This window comes from Pelophylax lessonae, assembly GCF_965119305.1.
Source record: "Pelophylax lessonae genome assembly, chromosome: 8".
Classification (NCBI taxonomy): Eukaryota; Metazoa; Chordata; class Amphibia; order Anura; family Ranidae; genus Pelophylax; species Pelophylax lessonae.
Window position 1 is genome coordinate 121,547,869 of NC_138775.1, and position 26,994 is coordinate 121,574,862.

At 46.7% G+C, this 26,994-nt stretch overlaps 1 protein-coding gene across 1 annotated transcript in view; it reads left to right on the forward strand.

Moving 5' to 3' along the window:
- Positions 1-26,994, forward strand: part of NOL8 (nucleolar protein 8) — a 559,501-nt gene that overhangs the window by 277,034 nt on the left and 255,473 nt on the right. The window contains exon 10 of the mRNA XM_082265109.1: positions 8,300-8,438. Coding sequence (XP_082121235.1) covers positions 8,300-8,438 — 139 coding nt within the window. The remainder of the gene's footprint in view (positions 1-8,299; positions 8,439-26,994) is intronic.

Genomic DNA, 26,994 nt, shown 5'->3' on the forward strand with positions numbered 1-26,994 from the left:
GCAGCGTCCTTGGGGAGGGTTGCTGGGGAACTCAGCCCCCCCTGTACCTCGGGTATGTGTGGGGGGGGGGAATGGAGGTACCCCTTTTGCCTGGTATTTTTATATAGTCCATTGAGGGGGAGCTACAGTGGAGGCTTACCCGGTCCCTTGAGAGTAGCAGATTTTGCAGTCCCATTGGGTAGCTCTCCTCTTGGTCTCTGGCACCATGGTATTGGCAGCATGGGCATGCAATAGAGCCAAGAACGCCATAGCCACGTCATTTCTGGCCAGGCGGAAGTGTCGCGGCAGAGGTGACGCAGTGGAAGTATCATGGCAGTAATTTTCATTGAGGGCCGCCGGTATACAGAGGCTAAACTGGCGGCTGAGAGCCGGGCAAGCGCTGCAGCAAAGCACCGGCTGCCCAATCCACAGGGGCTGCTCTTGCAGGGACGAACAGGGGCGGTGCTGGTCGGGCGTTCTGATGCACATAAGGATGCTGCAAACCCAGAAATCCCTGCTCTGCTATGGAGGCGGCTCCTGCAGAGGAAGTGGATCGGGGGAAGCATGTGGATCCTGGCCTTAAGGTAAGCGAGTGATGGAGGGTCATCAGCTCTGTTACCTGGCACTGGTGGGAGGGGCACTAGTGGTAACTGTGGTTTTGTACACTATTTAGCTAGATGTACAGCCCTTATAAACTAGGCTAGATGGGCGATCTAGCTTAAAACCTGGGCAGGGCATGCGGCTTCTAAAGCGAAGCGAAGATCGTTACCGTTCAATTAATATTTGGTGAAGATTTGGATTCGGTTTTGGAGAGGTCTGCTGATAAAAAAAAGGCTTCCAAAGAAACAACGGTCCAAAAATCCTTTTAGTTCTTTCAGGAAAATGGGTCAGAAGGACGCAAGCAAAATGGACCCTGGCAACAGAAGAAGTGCAAAGGCAGAGGGGGTTTTCTGTTTAACCACTCCCAAACCAAAGACAAAAGCCAATGACTCTCCTTGCAGGGTAGGAGGGAGGTTGGAGGCCTTCCCTACCCTGTTGGCAAAGGGTTACATCCAAGGAGTTCAATCTGGATCTAGTCGGCAATGAATTCCATCATTTACCCCCCCCCCCCCCCAAGTCATTTTTTGGTGACTCCACTGCCAAAGGACTCAGACATGGCAGCTGCCATGACTAATATAATCCAGGACTTTCTGGATCAGGGAGTCATTTCCCCCATCTCTCAAGAGCAAGGGTACGGGGGGGGGGTTCTATTCCCATGTGTTCATCAGAAATGCAGGTTGATCCTGAATTTAAAGGAAGTCAGCAAAAGTGTTTACAAAAAATTCAAGATGGACAGGATTTTTACGAGTGAGCTATTATTCAGAGAAGCTTTCATGGCGATGATCAATCTAAAAGATGCATACCTGCATTTTGCGATCGGAGGCTGCTCTAAACCTTTCCTCAGGTTTGCAGTGAAAGGACCAGGCCAGACCATCTGGAAGCAAAAATGTATGTCTCTATCGCTCATTGACAGACGTAGTCCTCGGTGATACAGCAACTTCGGGTTATGTTGCCTCCACAGGAGTAGGACTAGTCAGGAAATAAAATGCTCTGGCCACACCCTAGGGGCAGTCCCAGAGGGTATATCCTGTCTCTCTCTGCCTCAGCAAATCAGTTTTTTTCTGTCTAGTCAGGAGTAAGGACCTAGATACCTTGCTGGGATCTTCGGTCCTGGCAGGATTTTTTTCTTAGAAAATAATTTTTTAAGACAGCTTTTTTTCTCCAGTGTTCCTGTGAGATCTTCAAGCAAGAAAGCTGAACTGGGCGACGGGCGGGATGTTGAGATCCAGTGGTCACCCCAGTTCAGCCTACGAGCGCGTGCAGGCCATAGCTCCGCTCCGGTAGCGACCCCCGCCTACCCCTATTGTTTATCAGATACTTCAGATACGGATTCGGAACTGGTCAATGCAGTTGCAGGTCCCTCTTAGGGGGCTGTTGTCTCAGGTAATATCTCCTCAGCAGTGAGGAGCACGTTTCTGCCTCCGCCATAGCACAAGAGTGGTGGATGCACTAGTTGTGTCCGTCCGGGAAACCTTTAGTCTTGAGGTTACACCGGCAGAGGTAGCTGAGACTGAGATTCCTTTTTGGTCCTTGTTAGCCTACCAAAAGGGCGAAGGATTTTCCTTTACCCAAATGGGGTCGTTTTGAAACGAACCCCTGTTATTTCCAAACGCATGGCTAGGTGCTATCCGTTTGAGGAATTCCTCTTTATAGGATAGATGGTACCACCTGCTGTCTTGCCACAGACTGTTAGGATAAAAAGACCTCGTAACTAACGAGGACCTTCCTTTTCTGCTCATATAGAGTTGTTCGTTCCGCGAGGGCGGGCGATAAGGCGAAACCCTCCAAAGCCCCTTTAGAGGGGTTTCAAAGGGCGCTGGTCGGGTAAACAAAGAGTCCGGCTCAGCCAAGCCTGAAGAATATAGCCTGATGCGCCCCTACCCATCTCTGGGGTGGGGGGGGGATGTCTTCACCGGTTTCTGGAGGGCACAGGATCGAGTTTCGATCACTTCCACCGGTGCGATTCTGCCCTTCTAACATTGAACGGTTTCAGGGGTTCTATTCGAACCTATTCACAATGCGCAGGAAAGAGGGCAAGGTGCGTCCAAATCTGGACTTGGGAAGAAATAGAGTCCATCCGTACAGTGGTGGCCTCCCTGCATAAAAGAGATTTCCTGGCGTCCATAGACATATAGGATGCCTATCTTTATATCCCCATCATCGCAGGACATCAGCGTTTTTTCGCTTTCCCAAAGATCATCCCTGGTTCCCACCAGGAGACTGAACTATCTGGGCCTAAGGTTGGATACATCCTGGGCAAGAGAGTTTCTCCTTGCTGGGAAACTCCAGAGGGTTCAGTTAACGATTCGGATGTTGCTGTCCGTCAATTGGCTGGGACTGATGGTGGCCTTCTTAGAGGCAGTACCGTATACCCAGTCTCATACCCGAATTCTCCTGAAGGAGATTCTTTTTTAATGGAATCAGAATTCCGATTCCCTGGACAATCGGATCCGGTTGAGCGAGCGGACCAGGAAGTCTCCGATGCTCAACCAGGGGAAGTCATTTCTTCCGATAGTATCCAGATTACCAATAAGGGTATCGGAACTGAGAGCGATCAGATTTTGTCTGATTTACTGGATCGAGCAGCTCTAGAGCAGCCCGATTCGGATCCAATCGCATATGGCCTCTTCATCCAGAGGTTTTTTCCCTAGCTGTCCCTTCATTGGGACATCCCGGATGTGGATCTGTTGGCACCTTGGCCTAACAGGAAGGTGCGGAGGTTTGTAGCTCGCGCCACGATCCTCTAGCGGACGCAGCAGAAACGCTGATCGCCCCGTGGGGGCAGTATCAGCTACGGCATGCCTTCCATCCTCTCAAGTTGCTGCGGGAACTTCTTCGCAGGATAGAGGTGGAGGGAATTCCAGTTATTCTGGAAATTCTGGATTGACCTCGTCAAGCCTGGTACGCCGACTTGGCGAGGCTAGTCACGGACGCTCCTTGGAGACTTCCTCTCAGGGAGGATTTGCGGTCTCAGGGACCGATCTTCCATCTTGCTTTACAGTCGCTGGCTTAATGGCCTGGCCATTGAGACCCAGGTACTGAAGGACAAGGGAGTGTCAGCTTCAGTTATTCCTACCTCCAGTTAAAGCAAGGAAAGCGACTTCCAGCACATGGAAGTCTTATATTGCATGGTGTGAATCTATTGGATTTCCCCCACAGACCTATTCGGTGACCCGAATTTTGGTCTGTCTGCAACAAGGGGTTGAGCAGAAACTATCCTTGAGCACGATCAAGGGTCAGGTTTTCGGCGTTAGCAATCTTCTTTCAAGAAACCTTTGGCTAATCATTCCTTGGTGCGGAATTTCATCCAGGGGGTGCGACATCTGGCTCCGCCAGTGCGCGCACCCTTACCGCCTGGTATCTTAATTTAGTGTGGTCGGTTCTTCAGAAACTTCTCTTTGAAGATATTAGGGAGATTCCCTTGCTTACATTCCCAGAAGGTGGCCTTCTTGGTGGCCATTACTTCTCTACGCAGGGTGTCAGAACTGGCCGCATTATCCTGTCGTTCCCCAGATCTGGTGGTTCATAGGGATAAGGTGGTTCTTCTTCCGAATCCATCCTTCCTTCCTAAAGTGGTTTTCGTAAGACGGACTCACTTTTTGTGATCACGGATAGCCCTTGAAGGGGGTTGCCTGTGTCTGCCGCGACCATATCTACATGGATCAGTCAGACGGTGGTACAGGCTTATTCTATTAAGGGTCGGAATCCTCCGTTCCCTGTTAGGGCGCACTTCACTCGAGCGCTCAGTACTTCCTGGGCCTTTCGCCATCAGGCGTCAGTGGTCCAGGTATGTAAAGCGGCCACCTGGTCGTCGGTACATACCTTTACAAAATTTTATAAAATTGATGTGATGGCATCGGCGGATGCCTCATTTGGCCGCAAGGTTTTGCAGGCCGCAATTTGAGGAGACCGGTGGTCTACCTCGAGGGTTTTTTTTTCTGTTTGAAAATTTTTTTGTTGAGTCTCATCATTAAGGATGAGCATTGTAAACTTCTAGTTGGCACCGGTTGGGCCTTCTAGATTGGGATTTGATTTCCATTTTCCCACCCCTCATTTGTGATACTGCTCTGGGACTTCCCGAAGGTGCTGTATCACCGAGGACTACGTCTGTCAATGAGCGATAGAGAAAAATGGATTTTTGTAAAATCTTACCGTAAAATCCTTTTCTCTTAGCTCATTGACAGACGTAGTACCCACCCCTCTGTTTTTTTGAGTTGGGTTGGGTTAAATTCTCTAAAGACTGCTTTTATGACATAACTGATTTGCTGAGGCAGAGAGAGAGAGGATATACCCTCTGGGACTGCCCCTAGGGTGTGGCCAGAGCATTTTATTTCCTGTCTAGTCCTACTCCTGTGGAGGCAACATAACCCGAAGGTGCTGTATCACCGAGGACTACGTCTGTCAATGAGCTAAGAGAAAAGGATTTTACGGTAAGATTTTACAAAAATCCATTTTTACCATAAGAAAAGAATGCTCTATTGAAGATAGAAACTTCCAATCGCCTACTGAGACAGGCAGTATCCATTAGGGAAATGAGGCTTTTGAGTCTGATGACTGCATCTATCCCAGCAATCTCCTGGGCTCAAGCATCCATGAGAATGCTGCAAAATTGTTCCCTGTCAGTGTGGAACGAGCAACAGGGTACCTTGATTGATAGAGTAACCCTACCGGATCAAGTAAAAGAGTCTTTGCATTGGTGGCTCCAGAAAGACAACTTTTTAAAAGGGAGATCTTGGACACAGGAAAATCCAGTCCGGATAATGACAGATGCGAGTGCGTGGGGGTTGGGGAGCCCTCATGGAACGTTTGGCTACACAGGGAAAATGTGAGAGATCAGAGTCTGCTCTTCCAATTTAAGGGAGCTAAAGGTAGTATGAGAAGCTCTTTTCTCCTTTGGTTCCAACATAAAAGGAAGACATATATTGGTTCTATCAGACAATGTGGCGGCAGTGTCCTACATAAACAAAGGGGTACGCGGGCTCTCTCCCTCATGGTGGTGGCAAAGCTGATCCTTACATGAGCAGAAGAAAACGCCCTCTCTCTGGGAGCCATTCACTTCAAAGGGGAACTGAATTCTCTAGCAGAGAAAAATTTGTCTCATGGAGACAGGCAATCTCGGAGATGTGGGGTCGACCTCTAATAGACCTGTTTGCCTTATCCAAAAATGTGAAAGTAGAAAACTTTTTCTCAATTCACAGGGACCCTTGCAGTCTGGGTCTGGATGCTTTTGCATTTCCATGGGCGGAGGATCTCCTCTTTGCTTTTCCCTCTGTTCAGGCGCATACCAAAGGTGAATTCTGATAGCTCCAGCTTGGCAAAAAAGGTAATGGTTTGCTGTTCTACAGAAACTGTTAATAGCAACACCCTGGAGGCTGCCAAAAAGGATTGATTTGCTGGTCCAGGGAGATTTATGCCACCTGCAGGTGAGCCATCTTTCTCTTGAGGGCTTGGCTCCTGAGCCAATTCTGTTTTTGGCAGAAGGACAGTAACAGGATTTCTGAACCTATTATTATTCCAGCAGTATTGGACTTTCTGCAAAATAGATCTGACCTAGGGTTAGCTCTCAGTACTTTGAGAGTGCAGGTGGCAGCATTGTCCAATTTTCTAGATATCAGCTTGGCGGAACACATGCTAATAAGATTATTCAAGGCTGTTCTTTAGGAGTAGAGTGCCGCGGTCCAATAGGTTTCCCTCCTGGGATCTGTCGACGGTCCTTCAAAGTTTCTCAAAATATCCTTTTAACGTACTTTCCTATAATGGCTGAAAAGTATTAACCTACAAGACAGTGCTCTTAGTGGCACTGGTCACGGCTAGAAGAGTCAGCAAACTACAAGCTATGTCCATAGCCGAGCCTTACTGCTCCATTCGGCCCGATAGTTATTCTATCGCTAGACCCAGGCTTTCGTCCTAAAGTGTTAACAGACTTTCATCGATCACAGAAAATCATTATCCCCTCGTTCTGTGGGCAAGCCAGTAAACCCTAGAGAGGAAGATTTCCATAAAATTGACATGGGGCAGTGTTTATTATGTTACATTGAGTGCACCGAAGAATGGAGAAAAGTCCCTAATTTATTCCTTCTATACTCGGGACACAAGAAAAGGTTCAGCTGCTTCTAAAACTACTATCGCTAGATGGGTGAAGGCATCTTTTATTGAGGCTTATGCATCTGCCGTGCTCCAAGCTCCCCAAAATCTTAGAGCCCATTCCACCAGGGCCCTGGCTACGTCCTGGGCTGAACGGACTGGAGCTACCCTGATTCAAATCTGCAAAGCAGCCACTTGGTCGATTTTACAGACATTTGTCAAGCATTACCGTCTGGATCTCTTATCTGCTAATGACCAGGCTTTTGATAGAAAAGCGCTTCAGGCTGTGGTCCCTCCCTAGCAGGTATGGTTTTTATAATGTCACTCTCATTAGGCTGTCCTGGGAGATGACTGGGGAAAAACTAAGTTATTACCTGTTAACTTGATTTCCAGGAATCTTCCAGGACTGCGCTGCTTCCCGCCCTATTAGATGTGTTTTTTAGTATGGCTGGTAGGTATGAAATTAGCTGTATCTTCGGGTATTTGTTATTACTTAGGGTCTCTGTCTCACACATGTATTTAATGTGGATTGTGTTTCCTGTGCTAGGTGGGAGGAGCCAATCTCTCATTAAGCCGTCCTGGAAATCAAGTTAGCAGGTAATAACTTAGTGGGGGGGGGGGGGTTTCAATTACATTTATTTAACTCAATTTGCAGCAGTGCTAGATGACACATTGCCACGCCTTCTAATACATTGTTTTGCAAAAGGATTCGCCTGTATCCTTTAGTTTCATAAAATCTTATTGATTTTACAGCATAGCAATCAAACATGGTAACAGAAAATAGCTGAGATATAGAATGACCTCCTAGGTTGCTAAGGAAACCTCAAATGCACAGTAGATCAGTTGGATAATGGTGAACCATTAAACAAGTGGTACTTTTACCACCTAATCCGACTACCTTTAGTTGGTTCGAGTAAGAAGCTTGTTTAACAGGAACAAATATACCTGAGAGATAATGCATTTGCGCAACTGTCACAGAACCTACAAATCAGTAGCACAGTCTGTAGTCTCCTAGTTCTATGCTCTCAGAAAATGTGAGGTATTTTTCAAACTCTGAAAAGCTGTAAGTTTAGAAAAAAATAAAGTGAGACATTTTAAAAATGGTATGGCCACCTGAAGTTTAAAATGGAGCGCAGGGCCTGACAACAAAAGAGGTAATTCCGCATTTACGGTCAGTTCACACCATAGAAACGCCGTCCAGATGCGTTTTGGATGCTTTTCTGCCTTCACTTTTTTGGCGAGTTTTTGATGCAGTCCAGCACTTTTTTTCCTCCATTTTTTCTTAACCTTAAATAAAGACGTCTGTTCCAGTGCGTTTAAGTGCATTCCCTTGCGTTTATGATGCGTTTTACTGCGTTACAGTTCAATCTAGTGCAGAAAAAAATGCTACTTTTTTTTTTTTTTTTTCCCTGGAACTGGAACGCACTGGAACTGACCACAGTGGTATGAACTATACCATTGAAACCCATAACTATCCCATTTGTTTTTGATGCAGAAAAAAAGAAAACGCACGTGACTGCATGTGGTGTGAACTGGCCCTTAATCTATTATTCTAATCACCTCATTTGATTTAGCTTGTCAGTTACATTTTAGACCAAAGTAATAATTGCAGTAATGGTTTGGATTGTTCTTACAGAAACGCATAATTCCAAGGTAGATGAGTATGACCTATCAGCTGAAAAGAAGAAAAACCTTGGCATCTTGCAGAGAATCTTAAACATTAACGTGGATCCGCAGCCTGGAAGAAAACAGACAGCCCAAGGCAAAAAGTTCAAGTATGACAATTTTTTTTTAATGTGAATCTATTAAAAATTCATTTCAGCCAAACTACTTAACACATAGTTAAGATATGCAGTTTGTTTTGCTTGCCAAATTATTTCTAATTCTGTTTATCCAGAGGAAGGGGGGGGTTTTCTTTTGAACACATGTACTAAATAGGTTCTGCCACCGTCCCTATATGTATTTATATTGGGGGGTTGCTGGTGCCTCAAACCAGATGGGATGGGACTTTATGGGCAAGTGAGAGGGTATATATAAGAAATTAAGGTATATCACTCAAGCAAAATAAAAATGAAAATAGTATTTAATCCGTAAATACCGATAGGATATACAACAAGCATTCAGTGACAATTGTGCTTGGGACAGGAGCCCAAGTGTTAGGAAGAAAAAGATGATTCAACAGAATCAGTGACAATGGTGTATCTGGTGACTTTAAACATGGATTTTTTTCTTAACCTTAAATAAAGACGTGAAACAAAAAGCAGCCCTCAAAGAACTAGAAAGCAATGAATTAATCACAATTAAACCCTCCGATAACGGGGGGAATATTGTGCTCATGGACAATGAGGACTACAAAGAGATGTGCCAGAAGATTCTGGACAATACACGATGCTATAAGAAGATACTGCCCATTATGGTAGAGTCATACAAAGAGGACTTTTATAAAATGATGGAGCCTTAAACCAAGGGATGATCTCACAAACATTGTGGCAATTCATGAGGACCAAACATGCGAGAACCCCGACCTTCTACGCATTACCCAAAATCCATAAGGATAGGAACAACCCGCCAGGTAGACCCATAATATCGGGTAATGGCAATCTCACCGAAAACACCAGTAAAGTCATAGACGCTTACCTAAGGCCCCACGTAACCAAATTACCCTCGTACACAAGGGACACGGTACACCTCCTTCAGATCCTCGATGGTATTACCATACCAAATGAAGCGTTTCTCATCACGATTGATGTAGAAGCTCTATACAATAATATCCCGCACAAAAAGGGAATGGAAGTGATCAAAAAAACCCTGGAGGAACAAAGTGGACATGACAGAAAGTTCAATGACTTTATAGTCATGATGCTGGATTACATCTTAACCACTTCCATACCGAGTCATGTAAAATGACGTCGGCAAAGTGGTTGTCTAGATCCGGGCCGCCGTCATATGACGTCGGCCCGTTCTAGCTGCTACTGCACGCCCCCGGCGGCGCGCAGCGGCGCGATCAGGGATGAGGCTCGTCCCTCGGACATAGCCCATCCCTGATCAAGGTAAACAGCCAATAGAAATTGGCTGTTTACCACGTGATCGGCTGTGTCAATCACAGCCGATCACATGAGCGGCTCCAGCACGAGCCGCTCGTTCTCTCTGCAATGCGCGCCCCCGGGGGCGCGCAGAGCAGCGATCGGGGACGAGGCTCGTCCCTCGGACAGAGTCGATCCCCGATCTAGGTAAAGAGCCAATGAAATTGGCTCTTTACCACGTGACCGGCTGTGTCCAATCACAGCCGGTCACAAATGTCAACAGAGAACATGGTAACTAGCTGTCACCGTGTTCTCCTCCTCACACACTGATCCTGTGTGAGGAGGAGATTGTGGTAACACCTAGTTACCAACTACAGTGCACCCTAAACACACTGATTGCCCCCCCCCCCAATAAAGAGCACCTGTCACTAGCCCATCAAAGTACCAGAGTACCTGTCATCAGCCCATCAGGTACTCAGATGACAGGTACTTGGGTACTCTGATGGGCTGGTGACAGGTATTCGGGTACTCTGATGACAGGTACTCAGGTACTCTGATGACGGATACTCTGATGACAGGTACTCGGGTACTCTGATGATGGGTACTCGGGTACTCTGACGGGTACTCGGGTACTCTGATGACAGGTACTCGGGTACTCTGATGACGGGTACTCTGATGACGGGTACTCGGGTACTCTGATGACGGGTACTCGGGTACTCTGATGACGGGTACTCGGGTACTCTGATGACAGGTACTCGGGTACTCTGATGACAGGTACTCGGGTACTCTGATGACAGGTACTCGGGTACTCTGATGACGGGTACTCGAGTACTCTGATGACGGGTACTCGGGTACTCTGATGACGGGTACTCGGGTACTCTGATGACAGGTACTCGGGTACTCTGATGACGGGTACTCGGGTACTCTGATGACGGGTACTCGGGTACTCTGATGACGGGTACTCGGGTACTCTGATGACGGGTACTCGGGTACTCTGATGACGGGTACTCGGGTACTCTGATGACGGGTACTCGGGTACTCTGATGACGGGTACTCGGGTACTCTGATGACGGGTACTCGGGTACTCTGATGACGGGTACTCGGGTACTCTGATGACGGGTACTCGGGTACTCTGATGATGGGTACTCGGGTACTCTGAGTACCTGTCAACGGAGTACCCATCATCCGAGTACCTGAGTACCTTCCACCTGCTCATCAGAGTACCTGACGCCTGAAGTACCCAAGTACTTGCCGCCTGCTCATCAGTACCCATCACTACTCATCAGTACTCATCAGTACCTATCACGTATCAGTACTGATCATCAGTACCCATCAGTACAGTATCACCTATCAGTCTGTGAGTACTACTCATCAGTACCTATCACCTGCCTGTCACCTGCCCATCAGAGTATCCGAGTACCTGTCACCTGCCTATCGGAGTACCCGAGTACCTGCCACCTGCTCATCAGTACCAGAGTACCTGTCACCTACCCAACAAAGTACCCGAGTACCTGTCACCCTTCATACAGCCACCATGTCCAAGTCCAAAAAGGTTTATATACGTCCTCCGTTTAAACCTAAATACCGGTGTTATGGCAGCAGATAGCTGCCATAACCCTGGTATTTTTTTAAACGGTGGACGGTTGGCTTTCCGATAAGGGTGGTCCCAGCGGCGGATTCGCCGTGGGATCACCCTTCTGGGATGGCGGAAGAGGCGCCCCCCCCCCCCCTCCCGACGCGTTCCGGTCCTTTTTCCCCGCTTACCGGACCCGCCGGCAGCGGGGAAAACGATCCGGTCCCGAATCCTCACAGACAGGATGTCGAGTGAGGGCAAGCTTGCCCTCACTTGACTCTATGGTCTTGGAGGACCGGAGCTACGGAAAATGTTGTTGCCTAGCAACCGGTTTAAAGGTCCTTTTTTTTTTTCATTTTATATTATAATTATTATTTTTTTTTTTCTATCTTTTAGTGTACTTGTGAGATCTGAGGACTTTTTGACCCCAGATCTCACAAAAAAAAGGTCCTGTCGTGCCTATTTCTATTACGAGGAATATTTACATTTCTTTTAATAGAAATAAAAATGATAAATTTTTTTTTTTTTTTAAACGGTGTAAAAATAAAAAATAATAAATAAAATAAATAGTAAAAAAAAAAAAAAATTAAAGCGCCCTGTCCCCGTTAGCTCGCGCGCAGAAGCGAATGCATACAGAAACCCCGCCCACATATGTAAACTGTGTTCAAACTACACATGTGAGGTATCGCCGCGATCGTTAGAGCAAGGGGAATAATTTGAGCCCTAGACCTCCTCTGTAACTCAAAGATGGCAACCTGTAGAAATTTTTAAATTGTCGCCTATGGGGATTTTTAAGTACCAAAGTTTGTCACCATTCCGTGAGCGTGCGCAATTTTGAAACATGACATGTTGGGTATCTATTTACTCGGCGTAACATTATCTTTCACATTATGGAAAAAAATTGGGCTAACTTTACTGGTTTCTTATTTTTTAATTAGTGAATTTTTTCCAAAAAAATTGCGTTTGGAAGACCGCTACGCAAATACGGTGTGATAAAAAATATTGCAATAATCTCCATTTTATTCTCTAGGGTCTCTGCTAAAAAAAAATATATAATGTTTGGGGGTTCTAAGCAGTTTTCTAGCAAAACAACTGATTTTAGCTTGTAAACACCAAATGTCAAAAATAGGCCTAGGCAAGTGGCTAGGATGCATGATGATGCTCCTTGGATGTTAGGCCCCTCTATATGGCTAGGCTGTGAAAAAGTCTCACACATGTGGTATTGCCATACTCAGGAGTGTACATGCTATGTGTTAGGAATATCCTATAAATTGACAACTTTGTGTAAAAAAAAAAAAGTTTTCATTTTTTTTCCCACATTTTCCAAAAACCTGTGGAAAAAAATATGTTCAAACGACCCATAATGCCTCATAGAATATACGTTGGAGTGTTTGCTTTCCAAAATGGGGTCATTTTGTGGACTTTTCCATTGTATTGGTGCTCTAGGGCCTTGAAAAGTGTGATAGGTAGTAAGAAAGTTTTATGTGTATTTATGCTCCTAGAACGCCTGAATGTGCTTCTTGGACGTGGAGTCTCTTTTTGTGGCCAGGCTGTGTAAAAGTCTCACACATGTGGTATCGCCATACTCGGAAGGAGTAGCAGAATGTATTTTTGGGTGTAATTTTTGCTGTGTACATGCTATGTGTTAGAAATAGCTTATAAATTGACAACTTTGTGGGGAAAAAAAAGAAGAAAAAAAAATTTTCTTCATTTTCCCAAGAATTGTGGGAAAAAATTACAACTTCAAAAAACTCACCATGCCTCTTACTAAATACCTTGGACTGTCTACTTTACAAAAAGGGGTAATTTGGTCGGTATTTGTACTGTCCTGACATTTCAGGGCCTCAAGAAAGGAGATAGGCAGTCAGTACATCTGGTGTGATCAATTTTCAGTAATTGGTACCATAGCTTCTAGACTCAATAACTTTCACACAGACTAAATAATATACACTAATTTGGGTTAATTTTACCAGAGACATGTAGCAGTATACATTTTGGCCCAAATGTATGAAGAAAAATTTATTTTTTGCAAAATTTCATAATTGAAACTAAAAAAAAGTGTTTTTTTTTCAAAATTTTTGCTATTTTTTTGCATATATCACGAAAAAAAAAAAACCCCAGTTGTGATCAAATACCACCAAAAGAAAGCTCTATTTGTGTGAAAAAAATGATAAAAATTTTGTTTGGTTACAGTGTAGCATGACTGAGCAATTGTCATTCAAAGTGTGAGAGTGCTGAAAGCTGAAAATTGGTCTGGGCAGGAAGGGTGTCTAACTGCTCTGTATGGAAGCGGTTAAACAACAATTTTTTCGTATTCAATGGCACCTACTACTTGCAGACATGTGGGGTCGCAATGGGTAGTTGTGCCCCCTCTTATGCCAACACATACCTTGGGGCCTGGGAACAGGATTTCCTGGCCAAAGAAGAAAACAGCGCCTTTGCCAATAATATCATCTTATGGCAAAGGTTCATAGATGATATATTTATCATATGGACAGGACCAGAAAGCATGATCCAAGAATGCCTGCAAGCCATGAACAACAATGAGTATAATATGTTCTTTACTCTCAACTACGATAAGGAAAAAATCTCCTTTTTGGACACTTGGATCATCAAAGGTAAAGATGGACTCCTAAAGACAACTCTATATAGGAAGGAGACAGCAGGCAATTCCATACTGCATGCGTCAAGTTTCCACCCCACCCCACTGAAGAACGCAATCCCATACAGCCAGTTTTAGGCTTAAAAGAAACTGCACCACTGAACAAGATTTTCAAAGAGAGGCAAACATCCTCACCGCAAGGCTACTAAGAAGGGGTTACACAAAGACGACTTTGAGAAAAGCGTTCAACAGAGTCAAGAAGCAAGACAGACATAACATTCTATTCAAAAATAAAAACACACCTTCAGGTCCGCTTGTAAGGTTTCCACATCCTGCATAGAAGATATTGGCATGCTTAGTTTAGTATCATCCGCAAGTACTGTGATTGTACTAGATATCCCCTCCTCTAAATCATTTATGAATAAATTAAACAGGATTGGCCCCAGGACAGAACCCTGGGGGACCCCACTTTCCACACTCACCTTATGGTCCATACCTACCTTCCTTAGTTTGTACAGTAAGCGTTTGTGGGGAACGGTGTCAAAGGCCTTTGCAAAGTCCAGATATACCACATCCACAGGCTTACCTTTATCTAGGTGGCAGCTCACTTCATCATAGAAGGTTAATAGATTGGTTTGGCAAGAACGATTTTCATGAATCCATGCATAATACCGTTTTCATTACTAAAGTCTTGTATGTGGTCCCTTAACATCCCCTCCAAAATCTTGCAGACTACTGATGTTAGGCTGACCGGCCTATAGTTACCCGGGATATATCTCTGCCCTTTTTTAAATATTGGTACCACGTTGGCTTTTTTCCAATCAGCTGGCACCATGCCCGTCTGTAAACTATCCTTAAAGATCAAGAATAATGGTCTGGCAATCACCTGGCTGAGCTCTTTAAGAACCCTCGGGTGCAAGCCATCCGTTCCCGGTGATTTATTTGTTAAGTTTCTCTAGTTTAGTTCTAAGTCTATCTTCTGTTAGCCATGGCGGTACTTCCTGAGGTGTGTTATTTAGTTTGGCCTTACAAGCTGGGTTAGTGTAGCCCCCCAATTCTTTTGTGAAGACTGAAGAGAAGAAATTGTTTAACACTACCGCCTTTTCCCTGTCCTCTGTGGCCAAATATCCTTTGTCTTTTATGGGGCCAATGGGTTCAGGCCTCGCTTTCTTATTGTTTATATACTTAAAGAATTTCTTGGGGTTCTTTTTACTCTCTTCCGCTATATGTCTCTCGTGTTCTATTTTAGCTGTCTTGATTTCGTATTTACATTTCTTATTACACTCTTTGTAATGCTTGAATGCTGCCAATGACCCCTCAGCCTTGTATTTTTTGAAGGCCCTTTCTTTAACCACTTGCCGACTGCCGCACGACTATTTACGTCGGCAGTCAGCCCCTCACAGGCAGCGCAACGTAGGGATACGTCGCTAGCCTGTAAGGGTGTGGGGAGCGAGTGCGCGCCGCTGGAGGCGCGCTCCCGCTCGGTCATGGACCCCCCCCGCGCGTGTGCCCGGCGGACCCGATGTCCGCCGGGCACTCGCGATCGTCCGTGACAGCGGGAGAAAGGCAGGCGGCTAGTGTAAACAAAGCCGCCTGTCAGTTCTCCCTGTGTAAGAATGATGATCAAACGGTTCTATGTAGGACGGTTGATCACTGTTCTTACACACACCAGCCACAGCCAATCACAGTTAGAAGCACGCCCCTAGGACACACTTAAAAATGTCAGTCAAGGGTCCGATCTGTCTGCCCCAATGTCGCAGTCCCGCAAAAAAAATTGCAGATCGCCGCCATTACGCGTTAAAAAAAAAAAACAACAAAAATGACAAAAATCTTTCCCTTTGTTAGTAAACGCAATAACTTTTGCGCAAACCAATCAAGATACCCTTTTTGCGATTTCATTTTTTTTTTTTTTTTTTTTTTTCCAAACATATGGAAAAAAAAAATTGGCCTAAAATGTTAAAAAATTTAGATTTTTTTACATTTTTTTTTTTTTGGGGGGGGGGGGGGAAATTACATATAAAAAAAATGTGAAAAATATTGTTATTTTTGCAAAATTGACGCTTTTTTTGTTTATAGCGCATGATCAAAAAATCGCACAGGTGATCAAATACCACCAAAAGAAAGCTCGGTTTGTGGGTAAAAAAGGACCCCAAATTCGTTAAGGTACAGCGTCGCACGACCGCGCAATTTTCCGTTAAAGTCACGCAGTGCCGAATCGCAAAATTGGCCCTGGTCAGGAAGGGGGTAAAATCTTCCGGGGCTTAAGTGGTTAATATAAATATGCATTTTTATGTTGGAGTTTAGCCATCCAGGGTTTAGTTTTGCTCTTTTAAATCTATTTCCCCTTGGAATGCACTGGCCAATTCCTTAGTTTAGTATGCTCTTGAGGCACTCCCATTTTTCCTCCGTGTTCTTTGCTCCCAGGGTTCTATCCCATTCGATATTTTCTAGCAGAGAGCGCAGTTTTGGGAAATTGGCTCTTTTGAAATTCAGTGTTCTTATATTACCCTTATGTTTCCTACTACTATGACTAATACTGAAACTAATTGACCTATGGTCACTGTTTCCTAAGTCGCCCCGTATTTCTATATCTGTGAGCAGGTCTGTATTGTTGCTAATCAGTAGGTCAAGTACCGCATTTTTTCTTGTCGGTGCGTTCACCAGCTGACCCATAAAATTGCCCTGCAAAACATTTAGGAACTGCCGAGCCTTGGCTGAGTGTGCGGTTCCTTCTGCCCAGTCTATATCTGGATAAAGTCCCCCATTATAATGACATTTCCCATCCTTGCTGCCAATCCTATCTATAAAAGGAGGTCCGCCCCCCCCTCCTCCCTCTGGTTGGGGGACCTATAGCATACGCCCAATATTACCTTCCCCACAGTGCCTTCCCTTTGAAGTTCTACCCATAGGGATTCTACCTCGTCCATAGCTCCATTATTATAATCCCTCATATTTACCTGCACACTGTTCTTAATATACAGACATACCCCTCCCCCTTTTTTACCTTCTCTATCTCTGCGATAAAGGGAATACCCCTGAATGGTCGCCATCCAGTCATGCGAGCTGTCGAACCAAGTCTCTGTTATCCCCACAAAATCTAATTCCTCCTCAAACATCAGCAGCTCCAGCTCTCCCATCTTGTTGGCCAGGCTTCTGGCATTGGTAAACAAACCTCATAATTTTGAGCGGTTACATATATCCTCATTTGATATTTTTTGGCTGCTCTTGTGATTTTTTTCCCCATACCCACCCTGGGTTTAGGAGCTCTGAACACCCTACCGCTAATGTCTCCATTTGTGCCCTCTGAATCTTGCTTTCCACTGGCTAATTCTACATCTGTACCCTCCCCCCCATCACCTAGTTTAAAAGCCCCTCTAACTTTATGGCCATCTTCTCACCCAGTACGGCTGCACCCTCCCCATGAAGTGTGGTCCATTCCAGGTTTAGGAATCATACCCTATGTAGATCTCATTGAGTCTTTACCTAGCAGGGACCCTTCTCTACCTTTTGCTGAACAGTCAAGTAAGATAAGGTGCTAAAAGATCTTGGAACCCCCGATAGTAAGCTGCAGCGAAGCCATCAGTTCCGGGCTTCTTGACAGGGTTCATCGACTTCATCCCCAATGCAGTTCTTGCAAAGTTATCTCCACTTTGATTGACTTGAAGAGTCAGAAAGTTTAGGAAGCTGAAGTCATGCAAGAATTCACAACAGAATTTTTTGATCTAGGGACACTGTAGTGCTATAGAAGGTTTGTAACTGTTCTTGAAAGATATGCACCATGCCAACTGGATTAGTCCTACTAAGGTTATTATCAGTAGAGCGCAGTTGGACCAGTTTACAAGCTACAGCTGTATCCCGGATTTTGTTAGCCAAAAGGGTATCAGGTTTGTCACCTTTTTGGTGAAATCAATGTTTCTCTTTCGTTCATTGACGGACACTGCTCCACATCTTCTTGACCAATGGGTTAATGCTGCTCCACTTCCTGCTATAGGACTTCAGTTTTTTTCTGCCTAGTCAGGAATAAGGACCTAGTTCCTTGGTGGGATCTCTGGTCCTAGTATTTTTTTCTTTTTAAACAAAATTTTTTTCTTTTTATTATTTTCTGTTCCTGCAAAAACTGAGGCTGCGGGGCCCCAGTCCACCTTGTCTGCTATGACGACAGCTCTGCAGTCACTGGTGTCTAAAGTAGATTTCTCTATCGCTCATTGACAGACGTAGTCTTCTTGATTCTCAAGAGCTGGGTTATGTTGTCTCCGCAGGAGTAGGACTAGGCAGAAAGACAAAACGTTCTGGCTCCACCTTAGGGGCAGTCCCTGAGGGTATATCCTCCCTCTCTCTGCTACAGGGAATCAGTTTTTTTCTGTCTAGTCAGGAGTGAGGACCTAAGTTCCTTGCTGGGATCTTTTGGTCCTGGCAAGACTTTTTTTCTTTAAGAAAAAGACATTTTTTAGGTAGTTTTCTCCAGTGTTTTTTCCTGTGAGATCTTCAAGCAAAAAATGCCGGACTGGGCGACACTTGTGGTCACCCCAGCCGGCCTACGAGCGCGCGCAGACCATGGCATTGCGCTTGGTCGGCCGTGACATATTCAAGTAAGTATGCGGGGCCGGGCGACGGGCTGGATGTTGAGATCCAGTGGTCACCCCGGTTTCTGCCTACGAGCGCGTGCAGACCAGAGCTCCGCGCTGGGTCGGCCGCGACGGAGTCCCAGTGAAGGGACTGACTTTGCGAGTTAAGTCTCGCTTGGACGCCAGGTACCAGAGAGTCGAGGCGTCCGGAGTGGTCCACAAACCCCCACCCCGGTGGAGAGGGTATTGTGAAGAGAGGGTGCCTGTCGGTTCGGTATGGTGAGTAAACGTTCCCTTTTTTCCTCGTTATGAGGCAGTATGTATTATGGGCCCCTCCATATATGGTCAGTATATATCTGATACTTACAAGTCCCCCTTGTAATACAGCATGTGTTTGTGGGAAGTGGACTTGGTTTAAGAGCTAACACTCTACCCAGCAGACTGTAACATTACAGCAGACATAGGAGGTATAATCCTACCTTATGTGTAGTGTATCTTCTGTAGATCCATATATTGCCTCTTAGCAGAGATGCAGGTGGATGTGCTGGGAAAACGATTTCGGCGGTCCGCCGCCATTTTGCCGTAGACCGAATGCATGTATGTCCTCAGGTCACGCCGGCCGCCATGTTTTTGGAGTCTTATGTCTCTTCTATGGGGGCGGCCATGTTTTGTGAGCCCAGCTACCTCGTGGAGAGCTGGGAACGCCGGAAGGCGTACACAGGGGGCGGAGCCACGCCTTCTACCCGGGAAAAAGCAAACAGCTCCTTCCAGTCTGTGTAAGACAGACGCTGACTGCAGTTGGTTGGAAACTGCACTGCATCGGTTGGTGAGCCTTGGGGGTCCCTCTCTCTCTCTGTGGGATCGAGAAGCAGGTACTCTGAGGGGCGCTATTGCGCTAGGGGGAGACACACAAAAAAAAAAAAAAAAAAAAGTTTTTTTGTTTTGCTGGCAAAGGTGTCCTGTATTAACATGGACCCTGCCACTCATGTATCTCCTCCGGATCCCCTCGAGGGGTCTGCGGGATCCTCCAGCACCCCATTGACAATTGAATCATTGTCAGCTATTATGGAAACTTTTGTGTCCCGGGTGGAAGTGGCTTGTCAGGGACAGGGCGCAAGAAAGCGACCCCCGCCTAACCCCTTATTATCTGAAACCTCGGATTCAGACTCTGAGCCTATTTCTGCAGTTGCAGGTACTTCATCTGGGATTGGTGTCTCGGGTCCTGTCTCTTCAGACAGTGAGGAGGATGTTTCGGCATCCGCCATAGCCCGAGAGGAAGCGTTGGTAAACGCACTCATTGTATCTGTTCAAGAGACCTTAAGGTTACAGGGTATTCCATCGGAAATAGCTGAAACTGAAATCCCTTTTGGGACTAAAAAACGCATCAAAGTGGCGAAGGTTTTTCCATTGCCCAAATGTTTTGGCAATCCAATCGAAGAAGAATGGCGTCTGCCAAAACGCACTTTTACTATTTCTAAACGCATTGACAGGCGTTATCCGTTTGAGGAAACCCTTATTAAGAAATGGACAGAACCACCTGTGGTGGATTCACCAATTGCTAGATTGAATAAAGCCACGGTTATTCCTTTAGAAGACGCTCCGTATTTTAAAGATCCAGTGGATCGCAAGATAGAAGCTATGTCTCGCACCATGTTTTCCTTGATTGGATCAGCTTTCAGACCTATAATAGCTATTGGTCTGGTTTCGCAGGCTGTAACTGAATGGACCAAGTGGTTACGCCGGGACTTAGAAGAGGTCCCTCAGGCGGTATCAGATTTGTTGGAACAAATGATACAGGGGTTACAGTTTGTGTGTGATGCGGCGTTAGACGCCACTCCATTATTGGCGCGAGCATCAGTCTCAGCAGTGGTTCTCAGGCGTACACTGTGGCTAAAAGGTTGGTTAGCCGACCAAGGTTCCAAAAAAGCATTGGCTAATATCCCCTTTTCAGGAGAGCGTCTATTTGGAGCCAACTTAGATGAGATCATTAAAGATCTCACGGGTGGAAAGAGCACCTTTTTACCGCAAAATTTTAAAGGTAGAGGAACTCGTCAAAGACGAGGGCCTTCTTTTTCTGCTCACAAGAGGTTTTTTCGTCCCGCGGGTGAAAAAACTAAGTCCTCCAAAACTCCTGCAGGAGGCGTCAGGGGTCGTTGGTCGGGCAAGCAAAAGCCCGCCCCCTCCAGACCTGAAGATAAACCATCCAAAGCCTGAAGGTGCGCCCCCACCCATAACTGGGGTGGGGGGACGTCTTCGCCGGTTCCCGGATCCATGGCTTTCCAGAATCCCGGACAAATGGGTTTGCGAAGTCATAAGGTCAGGGTACAAGATCGAGTTTCGATCTCTCCCACCGGCGCGATTCTTCCCTTCCAATATCCGACTATCCTCAGATCGTTTAGAAGATCTGCGGAGAACAGTCACAGATTTACTACAACAAGGAGTGGTAGTCCACGTTCCTTGGACAGAACGGTTTCAAGGGTTTTATTCAAACCTGTTTACAATACCCAGGAAAGAGGGCAAAGTGCGTCCAATTCTGGACTTAAGAGCACTCAATTCTTTCGTCAACATAAGAAGATTCAGAATGGAGTCCATTCGCACGGTAGCAGCCTTCCTGCATCCAGGGGATGTCCTAGCGTCCATAGACATCAAGGACGCCTATCTTCACATTCCCATTTTCGCAGGACATCAGCGGTTTCTACGCTTTTCCGTAGAGGAGAACCACTATCAGTTTGTGGCGTTACCTTTCGGTCTCGCCACGGCTCCGCGGGTCTTCACAAAGGTGTTGGCCCCAATGTTGGCACTTCTGCGCCAAAGAGGTATATCGATCCTTGGTTACCTAGACGATCTTCTGCTTCATGCAGAGTCTCCTCAGACCTTGCTACAAAACATAGAAATTACTATGATTTCTTTACAGGAATTCGGGTGGCTGGTGAACCAGCAAAAGTCATTTCTGGTTCCCACCCAGAGGCTCGAATATCTGGGTCTAATTCTAGACACAGTCAGGACAAGAGTTTTTCTTCCGGTAGGGAAACTCCGAAAGAGTCTATCAGCAGTCCAGTTGTTACTGTCCAACAGCTGGTCTTCCCTTCGGACTTGCATGAGGGTTCTGGGGTTGATGGTGGCTTCGTTTGAAGCAGTCCCATTTGCCCAGTCCCATACCCGAATTTTTCAGCAAGAGATTCTTCTCAGATGGAATCGGAATCCGGAATCCCTGGACAATCAGATCCGATTGAGCAAACAGACCAGAGAGTCTCTGGTCTGGTGGCTTCGGTCTCCGATGCTCAGCCAGGGAAAGTCATTTCTGCCAATATATTGGACGATAGTGACCACGGATGCCAGTCTATCCGGATGGGGAGGAATTCTCGGTCAGTTATCTGTCCAGGGACTTTGGTCCCCGGAAGAATCCAGGTTACCGATAAATGTATTGGAACTGAGAGCGATCAGACTTTGTCTGATTCACTGGACCGAGCAGCTCCAGGGCAGCCCGGTTCGGATCCAGTCGGACAATGCCACGGCCGTGGCTTATGTCAATCACCAGGGGGGCACCAAGAGTGTCCGAGCGGCCAAAGAAGTGGCTTGCATTCTTCGCTGGGCGGAACGATTTGTTCCAGCAATCTCTGCGGTGTTCATTCCGGGGGTGGAGAATTGGCAGGCAGATTATCTCAGCCGTCAGACCCTGGATCAGGGGGAATGGTCCCTCCATCCAGACGTTTTCCACCAGTTGTGCCTACGGTGGGGCACCCCGGATGTGGATCTGTTGGCATCACGATTCAACAGGAAAGTTCAGAGATTCGTGGCTCGCTCCCGCGATCCTCTAGCAGAAACCGCAGACGCACTGATCGCCCCGTGGGGGCAATACCAGCTAATATATGCCTTCCCTCCTCTCGCGTTACTGCCAAGACTTCTTCGCAGGATAGAGGAGGAAGGAATCCCAGTAATCCTGGTAGCGCCGGACTGGCCTCGTCGAGCTTGGTACGCCGACATGGTCAGACTGGTGGCGGACGTCCCGTGGAGACTTCCTCTCAGGGAGGATCTACTGTCTCAGGGACCGATCTTCCATCCTGCTTTACGATCGCTGGCTTTAACGGCCTGGCTATTGAGACCCAGGTGCTGAAGGACAAAGGTTTGTCAGCTTCAGTTATTCCTACTCTAGTTGAAGCAAGGAAAGCGACTTCCAGAAAGATTTATCATCGCACATGGAAGTCCTACATTGCATGGTGTGAACCTTTGGGGTTCCGTCCTCGGTCTTATTCGATTAGTCGAATATTGGCTTTTCTGCAACAAGGGGTTGAGCAGAAACTGGCCTTGAGTACTATCAAGGGTCAGGTCTCAGCATTAGCCATCTTCTTTCAGAAGCCTTTGGCTACTCATTCCTTGGTGCGGAACTTCATCCAGGGGGTGCGACATCTGGCTCCGCCAGTGCACGCGCCGTTCCCCCCCTGGGATCTTAATTTAGTGTTGTCGGTTCTTCAGAAACCTCCCTTTGAAGATATTAGGGAGATTCCTCTACCCACGTTGTCTCAGAAGGTGGCCTTCTTGGTGGCTATTACTTCTGCACGCAGGGTGTCAGAACTGGCCGCATTATCTTGTCGTTCACCATATCTGGTGGTTCATAGAGATAAGGTGGTTCTTCGTCCGAATCCATCCTTCCTACCAAAAGTGGTTTCAGAATTTCATCTGAATGAAGAAATTGTATTACCTTCCCTGTGTCCTAAGCCCAGTCATCCTCGGGAGTTTGCTTTACACTCCTTGGATGTGGTCCGGGCGATCAGGGTATACTTGAAAACGACAGACTCGTTTCGCAAGACGGATTCACTTTTTGTGATCCCAGATGGACCCAAAAAGGGGTTGCCTGCATCTGCCGCGACCATTTCCAGATGGATCAGACAGACGGTAGTACAGGCTTATTCTATTAAGGGTCGGGAGCCCCCCTTTCCCTGTTAAGGCGCACTCCACTCGGGCACTTAGTGCGTCATGGGCCTTTCGCCATCAGGCGTCAGTGGTCCAGGTGTGCAAGGCGGCTACCTGGTCGTCGGTGCATACCTTTACTAAACATTATAAAGTTGATGTAATGGCATCGTCTGATGCCTCGTTTGGCCGCAAGGTTTTGCAGGCCGCAATTTGAGGAGACCAGTGGTCTACCTCGAGGGTTTTTTCCGTTGGAAAATTTTTTCTTTAGTCTCATTCTTTGTTTATAATGAGCCTTTAAAACTTCTAGTTTGGCACCGGTTGGGCCTTCTAGATTGGATTTGATTTTGTCAATCCCACCCCTCATTTGTGGCACTGCTTCTGGATGTCCCAGCTCTTGAAAATCAAGAAGACTACGTCTGTCAATGAGCGATAGAGAAAAATGGATTTTTGTAAGATCTTACCGTAAAATCCTTTTCTCTTAAGCTCATTGACAGACGTAGTACCCGCCCCTCTATCATTGAGTTGGGTTGGGTTAAATTCTCTGTACTGCTTTAAAACAGAACTGATTCCCTGTAGCAGAGAGAGGGAGGATATACCCTCAGGGACTGCCCCTAAGGTGGAGCCAGAACGTTTTGTCTTTCTGCCTAGTCCTACTCCTGCGGAGACAACATAACCCAGCTCTTGAGAATCAAGAAGACTACGTCTGTCAATGAGCTTAAGAGAAAAGGATTTTACGGTAAGATCTTACAAAAATCAATTTTTGGCCCTCCAAAATAGGATATGTAAATAGTGTCCTCCACCTTCACCTGCATCTTATGCCTCCTCAGATTGAGGTGGATTTGGCCGCCGCATACGAGTTACCCTATTTGGATCTGTGTCCACGCACCCTGAGTGTTCTGATAGTGAAGATGATTCCTCTTCCACTATAGTCACGCAAGAAAAGGCGCTGGTGGATGCATTGATTGTATCAGTGCAGGAAACTTAAAAATTTGAGGACTCCGCTACTACTGCGTCGGCTGTGATTGTGCAGTTTGGTGCCCGCAGAATCTTGAAGGCGGCAAAGGTGTTGCTCTTTCCCGCCTATTTCATCAACATTGTCGCAAGTCAGTGGGGTTTTCCCAAACACACTGCCAGGGTCTCTTAGAGCTTTGCTAGCAGGTAGCCGTTTAAAGATTCCCTGCTAAGAAACTGACCGTACCACCTGTGGTGGACTCTCAGGTTTCCAGGTTTGAATAAAGCCACCCTCCTTCCGGTGAAGAACTCTCCCTCCTTTAGGGACCACTTTGACAAGAGTGCTGAATATCTGGTACGATACCATTTTCACCATGGCCGGTTCCATTCTGCGGCCAGTGTTTGCAATAACCTTGGTTTTACAGACATTAACGGAATGGGCTAAGCTCCTGCACCAGGTTTTGGAAGGTGAACAACCTCCTCCTGACCTGGCTGAGCTGGCGAACCAGTAGGTCCAGGGGTTGCAGTATATCTGTGATGCCTCTCTGAATGCGGCCTCCTTAGCCTGCAGGGTGTCTGTGACAGTGGTGACTCTGCGCCACATGATGTGGTTGAAATACTGGTCTGTGGACCAGGCTTCCAAAAAGGTATTGACTGATCTCCCTTTTGCAGGAGACCGCTTGTTCGGTGTTTCCATGGAGGAGATCATTAAGGGTCCTAAAGTAAGAGTACTCTGCTTCCGCAGTCTGCCAGGAGTAAAGAGACTCGTCTCAAGTGTGGTCCTTTCGTCCTTCGGGATCGAAGGAGCAGGGATCAAAATCCACCCGTAACCCCACAGTGGGTTCCAAGAGGCCCTAGCCGGGTAAGTCAAGAGCGGGCCCCTCTGGGACCACAGATAAGTTCGCTTCTGCCTGAAGGGGCGCCTTCACCCATACTTTGGGTGGGGGTGGGGGACGTCTTTGCTTCTTTGCGAATCCGTGGACCTCCTAGATTCAAGACAAATGGGGTCCACAAGTTGATTTGTTCCAGGTACAAGATCAAGTTTCGGTCCTTGCCTCCGGCAAGGTTCTTTCCTTCCAATCTGCGTTTGTCCCCAGATCGTCTACAACGTCTTCTTGCGGCGGTACAGGATCTGCTCTCACAGGGGGTCATTGTACTGGTTCCAGAATCAGAATGCTTTCAGGGGTTATATTTAAACCTGTTTACTGTTCCCAGGAAAGAAGGCAGGGTCCATCCCATTATCGATCTCAAAGCATTGAACCGCTTTGTGCGGATTCAGAAATTTAGAATGGAATGCATAAGCACGGTGGTGGCATCCCTTCATCAAGGGGATTTTGGCCTCTATCGATATCAAGGATGCTAACCTTCATATCCCAATGTATGTCAGGCATCAACGTTTCCTTTGCTTTGCTGTGGGCCAGGAGCACTATCCATTCATGGCATTACACTTTAGTCTCGCCTCGGCTCCTCAGGTGTTTACAAAAGTGTTGGTCTGGGTGTTGGCTTTACTGAGGCACAAGGGGATTGCAGTGCTGGGGTACCTGGACAATCTTCTTCTGTGAGCAGAGTCTCCGAATGCCCTGAAAGACAATTTGGTGCAAACTTTGCAAGAGTTTGGATGGAAACTCAATTTCAAAAAATCCTTTTCTGGTTGGTCCACAAAACTTGACCATCTGGGCCTGACCCTGGACACGACCTCAGCCTGGGTGTTTCTTCCGGAGGTAAAACTCAAGAAGTTGCAGGATGTGACGTGGCTCCTGTTGTCCAACCGCCAATCATCCCTCAGGACTTGTATGCAAGTGCTGGGCCTGATGGTCTCCACCTTTTGAGGCGGTTCCATTTGCTTAGTTCCATACCAATTCTCTACAGAAGGAGATCCTTGTCACATGGAACAAGAATCCACAGGCTCTAGACAATCTTGTCCTGTTGAGCCGGAGTACGAAGGGATCCCTGATCTGGTGGCTCCTCTCTGGCGCTTCGACAGGGAAAATCCTTTCTCCCCCTGTACTGGACGGTGGTCACAACGGATGCCAGCCTCTTCAGAAGGGGAGGCGTCTAGGGTATGGATCCGGCTCAGGGGGTTTGGACTCGGAAGGAGTCCAGTTTGCCAATCAATATCCTGGAAATTGGGACGATCAGTCTTTGCCTAATTCATTTGATGGATCCACCTGCAGGGGCGCCCGGTGAGGATTCAATCAGAAAACGCCACAGCCGTTGGATCAGGGAAAATGGTCTCTCCACCAGGAGGTATTTTATCAACTGTTCCTCAACAGAAAGGTGCAGAGATTTGTAGCAAGGTCGCGGGATCCTCTGGCCGACGTCACAAACGCTCTTGTTGCTCATTGGAGTTAATATCGTCTAATGTACGCATTTCATCCACTGACTCCTCTGCCGAGACTAGCGGCACCGGACTGGCCTCGCAGGTCTTGGTATGCAGACCTAGTTCAGCCGGTCGCCGATGTCGCTTGGAGACTTCCTCTCAGAGAAGATCTGTTACTCAAGGACCGATCTTCCATCCTGTTTTACAGTCGCTGGCTTTGACAGCCTGGCTATTGAAAGCCAGGTGTTGAAAGGCAGAGGGGTGATTCCTACGTTGTTAAAAGCTAGAAAATCTACTTCTAGGAAGATTTATCATCGAGTCTGGAGGGCATACATTACTTGGTGTGAGTCTCTGGGGGGGGGGGGGGGTTCCTCCTGTTCCTTCTG